General features: G+C 38.8%; 1 protein-coding gene across 8 annotated transcripts in view; it reads right to left on the bottom strand.

Moving 5' to 3' along the window:
- Nucleotides 1-18,388, bottom strand: part of MICU3 (mitochondrial calcium uptake family member 3) — a 120,038-nt gene that overhangs the window by 24,900 nt on the left and 76,750 nt on the right. For 4 of the 8 annotated variants that reach the window (XM_075196252.1, XM_075196286.1, XM_075196268.1 and 1 more), the window contains exons 7-8: nucleotides 12,417-12,488; nucleotides 6,786-6,824 (exon numbers count right to left, since the gene is read on the bottom strand). In XM_075196252.1, the coding sequence (XP_075052353.1) occupies nucleotides 6,786-6,824; nucleotides 12,417-12,488 (111 nt within the window). The remainder of the gene's footprint in view (nucleotides 1-6,785; nucleotides 6,825-12,416; nucleotides 12,489-18,388) is intronic. The other 4 variants (XM_075196260.1, XM_075196276.1, XM_075196294.1 and 1 more) reach the window with 1 other exon arrangement.

The raw sequence follows: 18,388 nt of genomic DNA, 5'->3' as shown, positions 1-18,388 counted from the left end.
ACTGCGGGTTTGAAAAAGTGAAGATTTTGCCTATAGCAACCAATCAGATTCTAGTTATCATTTATTTAGTACATTCTACAAAATGACAGCTAGAATCTGATTGGTTGCTATAGGCAACATCTCCACTTTTTCAAACCCACAATTTTGTAAATATACCCCCTAGGAGTCACTGACAAGTTCAGTGACCATCTTTTATACACATTATAGAGGTCAAGGTGACTTCCTGTCTATTTTATATGTTTCAGTTTGGATTTGGAATTAAAAAAATAGCTTGTAAAAGGTATGTTTTGCCTTCAGTAACAATCAACAATGATTTGTTATACTGACTGTCTGGCTCTGCTGAGTTCTGTGGCAATTTTTCCATTTTTTATTTTTAATTAATGAAGAATATGGTTCCTAAGTGGTTGTAGGCTGTAACAGCTAGTGACTTATTTATTCCTACCACTAAGCGCACATCCAGCCAGACTTCCAATAAAAATAAGTTCAAACTAATTTTACATGAGCTGTCCCAAACCCTGTCAAGAGGGCGTGTTCCTTGATATGCACCATACAGGCAAATAGGCTTTGTTAAAAATGATATGCTCTGTACGACTTCATAACTGATTGTTACTGACAATTCTTCATTCCATCATGGAACACTTTTAAAGGGAGTCATGTGACACAAGCACCATCACTGCTCACCAAATATAAGTATATATTTTACAGAAGTGATGTCACTACTCTTCCAATGTAAGTGATGATATGACTACTCAACAAATACAAGTATATATTTTACAGGAGGTTTTTTTGCATATAATAATGTCACTTGATTATTATAAATTTGTGGATACAATGTGTCCTATTAAAGACTAATTATTAAAAGTTTAAATTATTTTATAACTAAAATATGGTCAATGTGAAGGATTTCATAGAAAAATGGATAATATGAATTACATTTGATGGCCAAGTAATATGCCAGGGAATTTCACAGTGGTTGTTTTGTATCGAGACATAATGATTACATTATTATTATTCCGACCATAGAAAATAACAGCAGTTAGACCTAAGGCCTCTATCGATGGATCTGTATGTAAAAACGTAATGATGGACAGGGAGTCATATGAAATAGTCTTTTGTTAGATCAGATATTTCGGCAGGTATCTCAAACATGAGAACCTCTATGAAAATGTATGAAAAGTCGGCATTGTACTACATTCCCCAAAAAAAGTAGGAGAAAAGCATGTGTGTTATTTAAAAAGATTAGTAAAGCCTGGGAAAGAAGAATGTGGAAATATGTTAAATGTGCTGGTTTGACTGTAATTGTTATGTTAGTGCTATTAGTAGAAATTGTTAACATAGGTAAAATATCTAAACTAAAATTACAACGATTAGAGAATTACTGCATTCAGAGAAAAACATCACTCGCTAAGGTCACCGCAAACACTGAAAATGTCAGGTTATTACAATGTAAGAATCCATTTATATTATCTGTAGCTGAAATAGAACATATTGCATAATACTTCTACAAATTGGCACGTAGCTAGGTATCTGCATCACTTCCGGTATGAGGCTGGGATGAGAGAGCCTTTGTCAATCTGCCACCTGTTGGCGTTTGTTGTCATATTTAGTTTACAAGTGTGAACCCACTGGCTGCAGAGGTGCAAAACGTGGCTTATTTTGGAGGTTTCCTGCTGAATACAGGCATGGTACAAAAATGTGTCTCATACTGAACCCACGGGTAAAAACGAGATTCCATGTTGTAGGACAAGATATTTACACCAGCTTCAGAGGGTGGTGGGGAACTTTAAAAATACATGATTCCTGCACTTCCTCTGAGGTGGTGGTAATAGGGTGGTGTCCTATACTTTCAATGAGACTCACATTATACGGACATAGCTCCAGTACAATTCATACAATTGTGACACGTGAAATAAAGTCAGCCCTGATGTCCCTGTTGTTGGGGTTCCTTGCTCCCACTTACACTATAACAACATACTATTTTTAGGGGGGGAAACATTAACATAGTAATTGATTAAGGGGTGGTAGTAAAGTAATAGTAGGCTGGACATTATATATATATATATATATATAATACACACACATATCTGTATCTCTCTCCCTCTTTCTCTATATTATATATATATATATATATATATATATATATATATATAAAATATTTTTACACCTGCAAATGGATGCACAAAACGTTTGCACGGGGGCACTTCCCAAAAGTAGTAACTAGGGGCCCGATTCATTAAGGACCTTAAATTAAGAAGTTGCTTATTTCAGTCTCCTGGACAAAACCATATTACAATGCAAGGGGTGCAAATTAGTTTTCTGTTTTGCACATTAGTTAAATACTGGCCGTTTTTTCATGTAGCACACACATACTTGATAGCTTATTTGTACACTGAAATTTAAAGTTGATATTTGTGTGCTACATGAAAAAACAGTCAGTATTTAACTTATGTGCAAAACAGAAAACTAATTTGCACCCCTTTCATTGTAATATGCAAGCTCCATCTTAACATTATGGGCCCCCGGGCAAAGCAGTGCACCGGGGCCCCTACATATACATACATATATATATATATATATATATATATATATATATATAGCTGTATAGAGATACAGATATAGATATATAGATGTATACAGATACAGATATAGATGGATAGAGATAGATAGATGTACTTGCTCAGTGACCCTTGAAGGTTTTTTTTGCAGGTTTTTTCTTTTGCAGTATTATTTATTCTAATTAAGAGCCCTGCCTATGGGGCCCCCTTGCCCGTGGGGCCCCCGGGCACCTGCCCATCGTGCCCAATGGAAAAGATGGCCCTGTAATATGGTTAAGTCCAGAAGACTGAAATAAGAAACTACTTAATTTAAGATCCTTAATAAATCAGGCCCTAGATGTGCACCTAACTATGCAGAAGGAGGTGAAATAGAAGCAATTGTGTAAAACAAATGGACTGCACTTACTCAAGTGTTGTGGTTAGTAAATTACCCTCACAGCAGGATATTGCAGCGATGCCCGGCTGCGTACATTACTGGCTAAAAGGTACAGAGTCCAAGCTCATTTTCTCCTCGCATCTCTATGGAATATGAGGGAAAATGAGCAGAGAATTCTGCCATAAACATTCTGCCTAGTACATGAAAGCACACACATGCCGATGTGGCACACATATGCCGATTTGGTCATTTTCCCACCAGATTTATGAACCTACTAGGTAACCATTTATTTAGGCAGATGGAATCATTTTGTGTCCAAATATATGGTGAGATCTAGGCATGTTTTTTTTTATGATTAAATATATTGAAAAGTTAAATGGAACTCAATTCATAGAAATTACAGGATGAGCAATTTACCATTTTGTGCATGTACATTTAAAAGGAGAAGAATAATAAAAGATCAGACAAAGACCTTGAAATGTTGACGTACTAGTGTAGTATTTCCATGCTGTATACTGAACACAACTACAGCCATGGCTTGGGTGAGGTTATATGACATCTGTAAGGAGAAGGTAGAAGTGAGCAGTGTGGAAACAAAAGGCAATCACATTACCGCTCTGGCTGTCTGACAACTGCATGATCCTGTGGCAGGGAACACCACCTTGTAGCTACTTACAAGCACTGGGAAAGTGTGCACCGTATCTATGATTACAAAGAGACCTATTGAACAGATCATATAAAGGATTCCTTATTGAAGAAACAGGTACAAGTCTCTGTTTTCTTTGTTTGTAGCAAAACTAATGTGTCTTTTACTGTAACATTCTCCTACTTGTGGATACCAATAATACTACACACATGCCAGCTTGCCCTGTAGACATTAGGAGCACATCACTTATTATATTACAGTCAGGCCTGGAGGTCCACTGGCCAATCAGTCAATACTTTTGATGAGGAATAAATAGGGCTTGAATCTTAGTAATATAATGGCATAATCACCGGCTTTATCAGCAATGTCTTATGCAGGGGCAGGCTTGGCTGGGGGGTTAGGGGGCACCTGCCCCCAGGCCGGTACCACAGTTAAAAAACAAACAAAGAGGGGAGCACTAAGCTTCAAACTGAAATATTAAATTTTATTAAAATATGAAAATGTATAAAAATTAACAATAGTGCATTCTAGGTGGTGTCTGACTAATCAGACCATAGGTGCATCACATAATAAAACAATCGAGATCCAGATGACTTCAATTCTTGGAAACTCTCAATATAGAATCATCATCATCTGTCTGTGTGAAATGGCCTATTGAGATTGGAATGTGCATGGCGGGAATAAAAACCATTACAATGTCCTGCCTACTATCACTGTTGGGGCAGTTCTTAATTTAATTGAAACCAATAAATTAATGTTCATCTTCTTGTAATATATTGATCTCTTAAATGAGCCAAGAAGGGACATTGGCACTTTATTTATTTCACGTGGCACATTCGTACGTTTGAATGTTTTATTAAATTAGCATTTGTCCTCCTATACGTTTATTTTCCCATATAAAGTGCGCCTGTGTAAAAGTTGTCTCAAGAAAACTACCGGCCGCGGGCACCTTGAGGGGCTTTCTGGAGCTAAAAAGGCTCTGCGGGCACCTGGTAAACTGATCATGCCCCTACAAATTTCTCACCCTTAAAAGGTCATTGAGGTATCTTGTCCCACAATAAACAATTCCTGTGCTTGCGATTTTAGTACAGAGAGACGTGTACCTTACCACCCTATACCCTCATGGAGAAGCAGGAAAGGGCACCAACACTATGCCCTACCATTATATGCCCAGGTCACTCCCTATTCTCATCAAGGTGTCATAGGACAGGCATTTTGGGGCCACCTTAGGAGACGAGAAGTAGGTCCCCAAAACAGGACTGCCCTGGTAAAACCTTCATTAGTATAGTATATTTTACTACCAAGTCTACAGTGAATTGTCAGGTTAAGACTGAACAGTTTATATGATCATCCTGCTTCATGTATAAAAGTCTCTTAAGAGCTGATTCAAGCAGAAAGTGTCAGACATATGACATATGCATCAGGTTGGAACTGGGCACTATAAAAGTTGTGATTCAGTAGGAATGCAAGTACAGAAATCATAACATAAACAGAGATCCCTGTGTGAAACAGTAGTAAGATGGGCATGTCCTATTCTACCTATGTCATCCTGAATGAAGGAGCACACTGCTGTGTAAAAATAACAAGTAATTAGCAGCAGTGAAAATATTGACATATCTTCATTAAATACCGGTTTCAAAAACACTTAAAAAAGGACTGTAAAGAATGCTCCAGTGAAAAGAGAAAAAGGCAAGAAAACAACACTAACTTCTGACATCTGTTAAACGTGCAGCAGCAGGCCTGGGACAATGACACACGTTCTCCAGCTGAATTGTCAGGACCGAGTTCTATGTCATGTTTTGGTAAAGTTATCTGAACACTTGGTTCAGATTAAATTTTACATGTGTTATTCAAGATGATAATCTAAGATAGTGATCTTTTATTTGGGAGAAATGGTTCATGTTTAGAAAATAATAGACTGATGTACTTTGCTGCACCTACAACCGAAAAAACAGGAATTCCAAACAATCTCACCCCCCACTACCACAAACTGAGCCCCTGTGTAAAGAAAAAAAATCTAAATCTCAGCAGGGGAAGTCAGCATATCGATGCTGACTACCCCGACAATCCCGATTGCTTCAAGTTGCATTGCAGAACAGGTGTCATTGATAGTGCATCGGCTAGGAGACATTCGGAGTCAAGATTTCGGGGTAAGTCTTGTTGGGGTACTCAACATCGATATGCCGTACCCAACCCTGCAACCCATGTGTTGACTAGAGCAGTGGTGAACAGCTTGATTTTACCTTGTACCCCAAGTGTTTTATAGGAGACCCCAAAAGAGATGTTTTTGACTGGAAAGTATCGCATATCTGACACTTGGGGGCCACCCAAATCACAATCTGTGACCTAACCCACAGGTTGAGCACCACTGGACTACAATACCATCACCCACTGTAAGTCTTGTCGGTGTGGTCAGCATCCATATGCTGACTACCACCGGGGCTGCAAGGGGACCGAAGAGAGTGCTCTGGAAATAAAAATGATGATCTCCACTTTGAAGGGCTGTAGTGAGAATCTGCTGATCAGTTCAACCCAATACGGTTTTTAGTTTAATTTAAAAATGCAAGAATCTCTTTCTCTTCTTAATTCTTTTTTATAGTTTCTGCCAGAACTAATCCTGTATTTATGTTTTGTTTATAAAGTATACAATAAATTCTACTGCAAAACACTGTTGCGTAACCCACACATTTATTACCCGTTAAGTTAACGCTAAGTGTATTCTGACAATGCCAAGCGTGAAGTGCACCTGCAGCCGAAAGACAGTGGGTGTGCTGTGGTCTTAACCTATATTCAGATTACTTAGTGATGTCACCAGTTACTAGTGAATTGATACGCAGTCATGTTCAGACAACAAAATAACTGCCTCCACTTTCTGCATTTGACAGAGGCTCTTGTTTTAGCTATAAGCCACTATTAGCCATTATTTTGCTTCTTCCTTTACATGAACAATTCACTGATCTATATAAAACAGTCTTCTGTGACTTGTTCTTACATTTTGAAACTGGTTCACCTTTTTATATATTGTTGTATTATACAACCCACTGATTTTATTTTTTAAAATCCAGTTGAGTGAGATCGAGACATTTTAACAAACATTTATCTGCAGCATCAAAAAAATGGTGAATTAATCAACATAAAACAGGCTTTTTTAGTAGATATTGGCAGCATTCAAAAGTAAAGTTTGCACATTGCATGTTAAAGTACATACACCGTTAGTTGTTGTATGGTATCCATAAAGTTGTAGACGCTTACATACACCAACAAGGCCCAAGTGAAGTGTCACATTTCAGCGTCAAGTCGTGAAGAGCAAGATAAAAGGAAAGAGGACAAACAGAATAGGTTAAGGCATGCACATCTTTCAATATTTACAGACAATACAAAACAGACTGGTGAAGCAGAATTTACAACATACAGTAATGGAAACATTCTACATTCTATATATAATGTCCACTTACTTTCTTCAGCTAGACCAGTGGAGATAGTACAGGACTCTGTCCATTACCTTAACAAACTAGTAATATAAGGTTGACCCACGGTCCACAGAATAAAGTGACTGATTCACTAAAGGGTCATTTATGAACTGCAAAATCAGCAGATGCTTTGTAAATTAACCTTACTGTCTATCACAATATAAAGGTCATTTACCCTCCATAAAAGGGCAAACCTGCAGCACAAATATTTTTCTTCTGTGATCTCACACTCCTACATTTGCACACCTCTCAACTGTCCCGATTAGGCGGGACAGTCCCGCCATGCCGATTGGGACAGGTGTGTCTCGATTGGTGGAAAAGTTGGGATGTATTCTGTTCACTGCTGCTCTGCATGGCAGATCAGCGGTGAATGGGTGCTGGAAATGGTGTTTGGAGGGGAGTACAGGTTAGTCTAGCACGCCCCCATTGTTCAGTGACCACGCCCCCATTTTTCAGTGGTCACGCCCCCATTGTTCAGTGGCCACCCCCTATCCCGCTGCCAGAGAGACTAATGTTGGGTGGTATGCATTTTTGTGACTGTGGAAAAGTGCATGGATTTGTACCAGCCTCCTGGGAGGAGTTGAGTGGATCTTACTTTTGCATTGAAGAACAGAAAGGACATTTTACAGGACAGGATTACTTAAAAAGGAAACTGGTAGAGATGGTGCTGCACACAAAGCCTTTTCCTCCCACCTCTGAGGAGGTCGCATCTTGTCATTGGACCTATTCTACATCTTCCAGGGGTAATTCTGGAGGAAGGAGCATTTCTTTATACACTTCAACCAATGTTCTAAAATGCATAAAACACGCGTATTTTCCTGAGTATTGGCAAACATGCAATACCAGGTGCAGAATGATTATACCACAGACCGTGAAGTGCGCGTTCACCTTTAAAGTGTCTAACGGACAAGTAGGCGCATACACACACAACGATTTTGCAGTTTGTAAATGACCCTTATTGTGGCTTACTTTAATTATTAAATAAATTATTGCTAGACGGAAGATGCGGCAAGTGATGGTCAGAAAAGCGTGAACCTAAAGCTAGTGCAAGTTCTATAGACCATTTTCTGTTCAAGCACAATCATTCCAAAGGATGTAGCTGAAGCGCTCTGCAGTGCAATAATACAAGATATATGTGCGTGTGTGTACATGCATCAAATGGGTGCAAATTCAATAATAGAACAATTATAAATGTATGTAAAATAAATGTATAAAAGCACATAAACTGGAGCAACTTCAAGAAATGTAATTATTTTAAACTAAACACACAGACAAAAAGTTTCAATTGACAAACGCAATCACTGGACATATGTCTTGAGCTAAACATTTTATATTATTGAAGTGTAAATATCACAGAACTTACAAGAATATATATATATATATATATATATATATATATATATATATATATATATATATATATATATATATATATATATATATATATATATAACATTTTACAAGGTGAAAATAGTCCAATAGAGATCCCACGTATCAGCCTTTGCCCCCTGCAGTGAATTATAGTGAGAACATTCCTCATTCATGTGGCAAAGTTGTTTTTTTCCATGTGGTGTTAAGGGAGAGGCTGTACAACTGTGGCTGCCGCAGTTATTAAGCTTCGGCTAATTGCTGTATTGCTCACTCACACTATTACGCTTGCTGGGTGGTCCCAAATACAAGACTTGAGTGAAACCCACTTGTCAAACGTCCTTGTACAAGCTGGCTCCCCATAGGACAGAACAGGATATATTGTCTTTGTCTGATACAGCCACATGAGCAGATATTACTCTATTCATTTCATATTTAATATATCATTCAAGATAGACCTGTTAAAGTACAACTTTTATTTTTATGTGCAAATCTGATTCTGAAATGTACCACAACTATTAATACGTCTTGGTGCTTTCAGTTTAATTATAAAAGCTCTATAGTATATTGTACATACTTAGGGGTGAATTCAATTGGCCGCGTTACTGTAAAGGGTAAAGCGGCCTGCGCACTATTACCGTTTATCTGGGTACCAATCCATTACCCTGTTTGGACCTCTGCCAGCCCTGATCTTTGCTTTCTCTGACCTTGCCTTTCTCTGACAATTTTGTTCTTTGATATCTGTTCTGGTTTATTATTACCTCTGAGTCTTCTGATTTTGAAGACATATTACCTCCATTGGCAATACCCTTACCTGGGGTGATAAACAGCAATAAGTCCTGGGGGCAACATAGTAACAATCAGCACATCCAGCTCTAAGGGCAAACGGGCTGTTATAGGGGGATAAACCTGGGGCCTGGGTTACTGGTGTGCAGAGTGTGCACCACACTAGGCTGACTAAAATAGCGAGTCCTCCTTTAAAGTACCTAAACCTAATGTGTAAGTTGTCTTATAAAAATAATTATTAGTAACATCCACAAAGATATATACAAAAAAGTTTGTTTCATGCGAACTAAAGCCATGATGATAGAGGGAGCACTTCTTTTTATGCATGACAGAATTTCCATCTAAAATGGCTGAGGATTAGGAGCTTGGATTCATCCACGTAGCAAAGACACTATACTGGGGAATATTAGATGATTTTAATATTTTAATATTGTATTAACCTGTGTTCAACAATTGGTTTGACTTTGATTGTTAAGAACATGATCCAGTTAAGCTCACTTGACCGCTAACTATTTCTGAAACTAGGTAGTCAATGGCGGTCCAGGGTTACAGAAATATGGCCGTGGCACATGGGTCCATGGCCTGTAATCACAGCCGGCACACTTGTTCCATAACATGTTACGTAGTACATGCATGCTGCAGGAGTTTTCCATCCAGGCAAACCCTAATGATGATATCTCTGGTGCGCCCTATGCTGGAAAGGTTTTTATTTAAAAAAAAAAAAAACCACCAGGGAGATACTCATAACTACTTCTTATGGAGGATAAATGATAATAAATTGGGACATCTTTGGGTGGATCCATCATCTACAAACAGTGGAGGCAGCCATTTTGTGAGCTGAACTAATATTCATGAAAGTGTCTAGGAATCAGTAAGTCAGAAATCAGGCATCTGTTGTTACTGGTTCCTAGATAATAGGCTGCATGATACCCTTGACGCGTTTCTCTGCCTGATGCAGCCACTTAGGATCATTTTACTCATTTCACTTTGAAACTTGGCGTTTTGTTGGCTGCCTCCACTGTGCGTAAGCGACAAGTCCACTTTTACATATATTCTTTTCAACTTTACAAGATTCTTTCTTCATATATAGGCTCAACTTATTTTTTATATTTCTGTAGGTGGCTCTGAGCATGGCAATAAACAATGATTTTTTAAGATAAGAAAACGGTTATTTCCCCCATTTAAGCAGTATTCGATATTTGTTTTATCAAAATAATAAAGTATATTTTCTCATTTGGCTTTTCCTACTGTACAAAACAGCTGGAGCATAAATGCTAATCCCGTCTGAAATAACACATCTGTCCTATTGTGGATTAAACAAATGATGGTCTTCAACAACAATGAACGACAGAGTCCATGTACTCCAGACAGTTTATTTAAAGGCATCTTGAATAAAAGTTTACACGTAATTATTGTTGTGATGACGTACTGCGGAAAATACAAAAAGGCCTGGAAGATAAATCTTTCTGCTGTGCTGTATTAGATAGTAAGTTAGAGACAGGGACGAGCAGAGACATGTTGGGTTTGTGCTTATATTACCTTGTGATGATAATAAAGTTTTTCTTTTGCTTATATGTTTTGTTTCCTAGCAAAACCAAGAAGTGTTGGTAAAAGTGCCAGAATCCAGCTGATTCAGAAGTACTTAAAAAGAATCTTCACTCCCTTACATACATTTTGCAATGAAGCTTTCACCAGCTAAAGCTACGCAATGAGAACGGTCCTTGTAATTATACCATGAACATGATTCTGCATTTATATTCTATATTACACACACTGGAATCTGTCCACCATGAAATTATCACTGTCAGTAGTAACTCAATTATTTATGCTCAGAGCTGTGGTTAATACCAGAAAAACAATCTGAGGGCAATTATCCTGGCTGCAAAATGATCATCTGTTCACTATATCACTTCATACCAATTGTAGAGTAAAGTCATTGTAGCTCAATGTGATATCAAAGCTCTACAATTGCCCTTTTTGGGCTCAGTAAACAATCTTCTCCCTTTTGAGGCTAAGTTGGAAGACTTCACACTACTATCCTGCGGGTTTGAAAAAGTGGAGATGTTGCCTATTGCAACTAATCAGATTCTATCTGTCATTTTGTAGAATGCACTAAATAAATGACAGCTAGAATCTGTTTGGCTGCCATAGGTAACAGCTCCACTTTTTCAAACCTGCAGTTTAATAAATATACCTCTGGGTGTTTTGTTTTGTAGATTAACCCAAATGGAATGAGCACATCCCATAGCCATACCCTTAACCAGCTAGCTGCATTCACTCATTGGTTAAGATTATAGTTACATATAAAATCCTGTCTTACATGAAAATCTACATGTATTACCTCTATAATTATCCTTTATTCATTAAAGTTCCAAAAATATTCTTGAGCACTGTACACTTATGACGATAACATATGGAGACATACAGACATGGCTTCATAAAATATAACTTCAATCCTTTGAAAAAAATGCTGTGTATTTTTTGTTTTTTTTTATCAGAAATGACTGTGATTAACTGTATCCATTGTGTTGTCCTTTAGTTACATAACATACACTGACTGCACTGAACAGAGAGTGCCCCTCTTCTCAGCACCCCAACCCTACCGCTATGTTAGTCAACGTGGAGGGAGGGCACTGACTCAGGAGATCAGATGGTCGTGTCCTCAGGAACGAGCTTGAGTATGGAAATAGCTACCAGCTAAGACTGTCTTGGAGTGAAAGACATATAATTCCGCACAACAAAAACACTGAGTTATAGGACGACTCCTTTTTTCATGTTAAAAAAAACCTCTATGTGGGATTGCAGCTTTAGTAATGTGTCCCACAAAGACCAAAGAAAGGCAGAATGTTCTCCTATACAAAGAGGCACTTTTTTACATATTTTAGCTTTAGATACAAATTTTTATAAATACCATCCACCTCTGCAAACCACACTCGTTCAAGGTATTGAATATAACAATTAACTAATTAATTACATTAATCATCATCAAAACACACTTTCCTTCCACCTTCACTTCCAAACACTGAAATCAAGATTGCTGCTTGGTCATTTCCATAAACTTAGCCAGGTACCTTGACAAGGCTAATCAGTTCCCTGTCTTCCCAAAAATGGGACAAGCTATACATCTACCACTCCCAATCCCCCCTCCCCTCACCCACTAAAGACACACATTACTTGCTCTTACTGTGTGGAGAAAGCAGTGTGAAATACATTACCAGTTGAGCACACTTTTCCTCATCTCCTTTCCGTTCCTTCTTTTCATTTTTCTTTCTGAATATTTCTTGTAACTGAAAACAAAAGGAACTAGTTGTAAAATGACAGCACTTCTGAATACATGTGAGCAGATGAATGTACCGGTATACAGAGCCGTAACTTAGAATTCTAGTGCCCTGGGGGAGAAAGACAAATGCCGCCCCCCTAGTCCTCAATTTTAACCAAATTAACCTAAAATATTCCTAAATTGCACCCCCCTTCAGCGTTGCGCCCTGGGCGGTCGGCGGTGTCGCCCAGCCCTAGTTACGGCCCTGCCGGTATATCAACTAACAAAACTGTCTGCAGCAGTTCTGTAGATCTTGCACTGACAAATCAACAAGGAAGATGATAGGCAGTGTACAGTAACACCCTTCTACAAACAAATATCAACTCTTCAACTAGTTAGATGGACTGCCACAAACATGGAGAACAGCAGACCTGGCTCTGTTTCCAGTATTTAGCAAGATATTATTATTATCTTTAATTTCTAAGGCGCCATAAAGGGTCCGCAGTGCCATACTTGACATACAGAAAACAGTGAGACATGACACGATACAGAAAGAACAAAAAATGAACAAAAATAAATACACAGACACAAGTAACATGGTAATGCAAATCAAATTATTACTGGGACAATGAGTGAAAGTGATGGTAAAAATCAGCAAGACGTAGGCCAAAGCTTAAGAAAATAGGGCTAGGGAAGCAGGCCAAGAGGTACAGAGGGTGATGGAATAGTAGAAGGAGCACACAAGGAAAGAGGGCCCTGCTCCTGAGAGCTTACATCCTAAAGGAAAGGGGGAGACACAAATAGGGTGGTACTAACAGGGGAGATAGTACAGTACAACACTAGGCATACAACTACTCCAAGCTGTACCCGTGCAGCAAGAAAGCAAAAGTCTTCTCTGAAAGCAGACGAGGAAGAAGGTTCAGATAAAATAAAAGGGGTAAAAGAAGTTGGTGAAGTTATGCTTAACAGCAGACAACTGGTTCAAGTTTCGGACCTTTGCCTTCTGCTGTCTTTCCTCGTTCCAACCATTCTATACCACCGATAGTTGTACAGAAATGCTAGTTGCCAATTACTGTTTTGTGATTGGTGGCTGATTATCCTGCCTTACAGTAGTCCCCCGCACTGTCTCCACCAGCGGCTGTTATTCCTCTACCTTATTTATCAATTGTTCCCCACACCTCTTAGAAAGTAAGCTCATCTGGGCAGGACCATCTTTACCGTCTGTTTCATGTCATTGTAAGTAAATAGCATGATGCCATTTATGTATAGTGATGGCACGTTCTAAATAAAAAGTAATAATAATAGTAGTAATAATAATACAGACACTTTCTTGTGAATCTTGGTCACACCAATAAAATGACTATCTCCACTCTGTGCAGTTGATATGCACATTAAATGGATAGATACATTTAAATTAGTACATTTAACAGTCGCTTTGCCATTGTTCTCTATTGAGAGATCTACTAGCTGACAAATAATTTTCCCATATATTTGAAATTTACATTTACAAATGTTATTTTGGTCGCATTCCTGTCACAAAATATGTAATGTGGTCTCGATCCCTCGATTTGCTGTAAATGTGGCTGGTTGTATACAGGTTTGATACGTATTTAACTCGTCTTCCAACTTGAGTCTCTGCATTTGGTCCGAATGAGCATTCTCCAAGAACCTGTGCTAATCTGTGGAAATTCTCCACTGAGAAGCGGCAACTCAAATATCATCTCTCCACACCGAGTCATTTGTCTGCGTACAAGGCACCAAGCATACCTACAGATCCCTTTTCATGCTGTCAGCACAATCCAATTACATGATTAAGATTTTTGGGTGTCTATAATATTCCTGTGCAGTGCTGTGCAAATCATTTCATGACAAATGTGCAACTTTTTGGGGGGCTCGCAAGAAAAATAATGTAGTGAAATAAATGTGGATATTCCTGTTAATCATCATAAATGGCAGAACATAATGCATGGAGTCTCTCAAACCGTCAACTCCTTTGTGTCAATAAAGTAAAAGAAAACTAATCAAAATGACACAATCATTATATGAATGGGCTACACCATATAAATTGCCTGAAAAAAGCACCCAGTGCACCAATGCAAAGACACTGAAGCTTCTGTCATTTACTCACAGAAACCTGGAAAGGCGATTGGTTTAGAATTTATCTCGCTAGAAATATTGGTACAATTTCAAATTAAAACATAACAAAGATATATATTTATTTGTCATAATGCAACCTGTAATGAAATCAGAATAGTTCTGGTTACGCAGGAAAATAACAATTATTAAATTGAACTTGGTGCATGAGGCCATTTGTCTGAAAAAAAATATTCTGTCTGGAGATCACTTACATACAAAAATGGCTGATGTGCAGTGCAAAAACGGCTTTGGTCCACTTCAAATTTCCACCTCAGAGCACGAAGAGAAAATCAAGATGGCGGTATTTGTGTAGAAGCAGGAAACAAAGTACCATCATGTGCTGCCCAGTCCGGTCGCATATGATCCCTTTGCCTCTTTAATTCTTATTTTGATTTTCAGGATTGCGTAAAACTAATTTTAGACAAAAATCCCACATTAGATGGACCCTAGTGAATTTACTTTGTAATGTGCCACCAAATTCTAAAGTAAACATATCCTACCTGTAATTCTAAGGTTCAGCGAGGTATATCATCATTTATTTATATAGTGCCACTAATTCCGCAGCACTGTACTCATTCACATCAGTCCCTGCCCCATTGGAGCTTACAGTCTAAATTCCCAAACACACACACACACACAGACAGAGAGGGAGAGTCTAGGGTCAATTTTGATAGCAGCCAATTAACCTACTAGTATGTTTTTTGGGAGTGTGGGAGGAAACCGGAGCACTCAGAGGAAACCCACGCAAACACGGGGAGAACATACAAACTCCACACAGATAAGGCCATGGTCGGGAATTGAACTCATGACCCCAATGCTGTGAGGCAGAAGTGCTAACCACTAGGCCACTGTGAGGTATATAAGTAATATGCTCCAGAGTGACCACTTCACATCTTGTACATCTCTAGAGATCTACAGAATACTTCCTTCTTCCAAATACTCCTTGCCAAATATGTATCGAAATCCTACTCATTAAATTATTTACCTATGCTTCTTACAGTGACTGCAGAAGGCACTCGCGATCATCATCATCATTTATATAACGCCACCAATTCCGCAGCGCTGTTCAGAGAACTCACTCACATCAGTCCCTGCCCCATTGGAGCTTACAGTCTAAATTCACCAACATACACACAGGCTAGGGTTAATTTTGTCAGCAACCAATTAACCAATGTTTTGCCAGCGTGTATGATAGGTTAACAAAGCAGCAGCAATTACTTGCCTTTATTCCTAGTTTTCTAGATTACAGATTTCTGCATCAAATATTCCACATTTTTTTCTGAAAAGCACCCTACACAGTTAGAAACATTCTACACTTGAAATAAAATTTCAAATGGGAATTATTACAATCGTATTCTCTGAATATCCACGTGTGTTAAGATAATGTTGTTACTGTACACATTTTCTTACAGACACTCAGGGAAAGATCATATTTAGTAAATGTTTAACTAGTAAACCTAAACTATTAGAACATCCTAAATAGACGTAGATCACCTCTACAACTAACTGCAACTGAAATGTATTGCTCATATCTGTAGAGTATATGTAGAGCTATTATCAACATTTATTTTTACTGCACCAGCAAATTACGCAGCGCTTTACAGTTGGGAACAAACAGTAATAAAACCATACTGAGTAATACAGACAGGGATGTAAGGGCTCAGCTCACCTCGCAAGCTCACAATCTATGGGAGCCATAGCTTATTTCTTTATTCACTTAGATAGTGGAATAAAGTCCAATAATTGATGGCTATTTTGACCACCAAGCCAGTAAGCCACATCATATTAGAAATAAGCAGAGCACTCGGACATAAACTCAATAAAAGGTGAACTTCCAAACAATACGTCTCTCTTTACTGAAGTCAACATTGTAAAGGGGCTGTCGCTTGGAAATGAGATAAAGAAATCTGGCTGTTGGTTTAGTACGTTTTTCTTGCAGCTCCATTTCTTATAATATCTAAAACATACTCCTGGAACATGATCACCTCATACTTACCTTGTAAAGTGATGGTTTTAGGAACTCCTCTCTAAATTGCCATCTACCATGAAAGCATCAAGAATGTTTCTTTTTCACATTCCTCACAGCCTTCATTATCCATCAGTCCCAAACAAATGATCCCTTTATTTTTCTTTTGCAGAGTTCATTTACTACCACAGAACATTTTTTGGATGTCAGTTTCCATGTCTGGTGCTTTTGCCGCGAGTCTTTCAGTTCCTGATGCCTGTCTTTTCCCTCAACTCTTTAAACTTCTAGTATTACAGACAGACATCATTGACAGCGTTTGGCCACTGTTGCATGATTTAGATGTAGCCAATTTAGTTTCACTCAGACGTAGCCATTGTTTTTTTAAAAAAAATACATTCTTTAATGCATTATTACTCTAAAGGTGATAACAAAAATCCTCAGTGAGACTGGGATAGGCAATCTCTGGTTCTTCAGCTGTGGTTGAGCTAACAACATAAACTAACTCACAAAGCTGGACCCATGGGCTGATCCTGCAATTTAACCCTAGTGCAGAGTGACTAGATTAATTTCCAATTTGGTCACACAATTAGTGGACAAAATAGACAGATCTAATCATTCAACAGAAGAAGAGAAACCAGATGACAAAATGGTTTTAAGGATAGCTGAACACATAAGGTAGCAGCAATCCTCTATGACCCAATCGGGGCATGTCTGAAAGTGGCCTGATTGATTTTGATTGGCTCAAATGTGGGCATCACACACATGGTAATGTCAACCTAATTTGCAGCATCACCAGCGATATTGCTGCATGCATGCTCTGGCATAACATTGGCAGTGCCAACCTGGTGCCAATCTATCTCCTACTCATCTGTGAGTCTGAACCACAGCTGAGCAGATATGGCAGTAGTGCATATCGTATTAATACACACCCCATTCCTATATGGTTCTGTAACAACACAGGTGGAGGGGACGGCGCGCTTGCTCTCTCTAGGATCGTCAGCGTCTTGATATACCACAGGCTGCATTTATGGCCAGCATTAGTTAATACTTCCATGCAAGCATGCGGCAGTTATAGATGGCTGCAGGTTAGATCAGCTCTGTGCGCTGCAAATCATATACTTCTTGTGATGGCACTGGGAAATCACAGGGTGGTGCCCTGGAGTGTCACTGCATAGAGGACCAGCTTGTTTAGAAGATCCCAGGTCAGCTGCTGGACCCAGGGAGTTCACCTGCTACTGCAGTCAACCGGCATTGCTGTTATCATCTCCGTTCCTCCTTTGGTGATCTCCACTGCGTCCTTGGTGATAGCAGCTACCACCACACATGGGGTACCTAAGTCCTGGCTCTGGTTCAAGCAGCCAGTATGATATTTAAGTAAGACACCAGGCTGCTCATAGTCACTCCAAGTTGTCAGTTAATCCCAAAAGTGTCCGTGCAGCACAACAGCAGAAGCCAACTACACAACCAGAAGAGGATGGAGGTTCACTTATTATAGCTGGTGAAGGACACTTATGGTTGACAGCAGTTGATTATTTTAGGGTTTCTACAGTGACTGGTTCTTGTTTCATGTCTATTCTATCCAGAAATGCCATCCACCAGGGACTGCTTTATTATTGGCGGCTGATAACGCTGCTGCCTTGTAATAACTACACAGAATTGTTATTCTGCTTCCTTAAGTATCGGATGTTCCCCATACCTCTTAGATTGTAAGCTCACGTGTGCAGGGCCATCTTTCCCTTTGTTTCATGTCACTGTACCTGATCCCCTCAGTGTACAGCGCTGCACAGTATGTCAGCGCTTTAGAAATAAAAGATAATAATAATTAG

The sequence above is a fragment of the Mixophyes fleayi genome, chromosome 1 (genome assembly GCF_038048845.1).
Source record: "Mixophyes fleayi isolate aMixFle1 chromosome 1, aMixFle1.hap1, whole genome shotgun sequence".
In the NCBI taxonomy this organism is placed as follows: domain Eukaryota; kingdom Metazoa; phylum Chordata; class Amphibia; order Anura; family Limnodynastidae; genus Mixophyes; species Mixophyes fleayi.
This window is presented reverse-complemented; position numbering and strand designations above follow the sequence as displayed.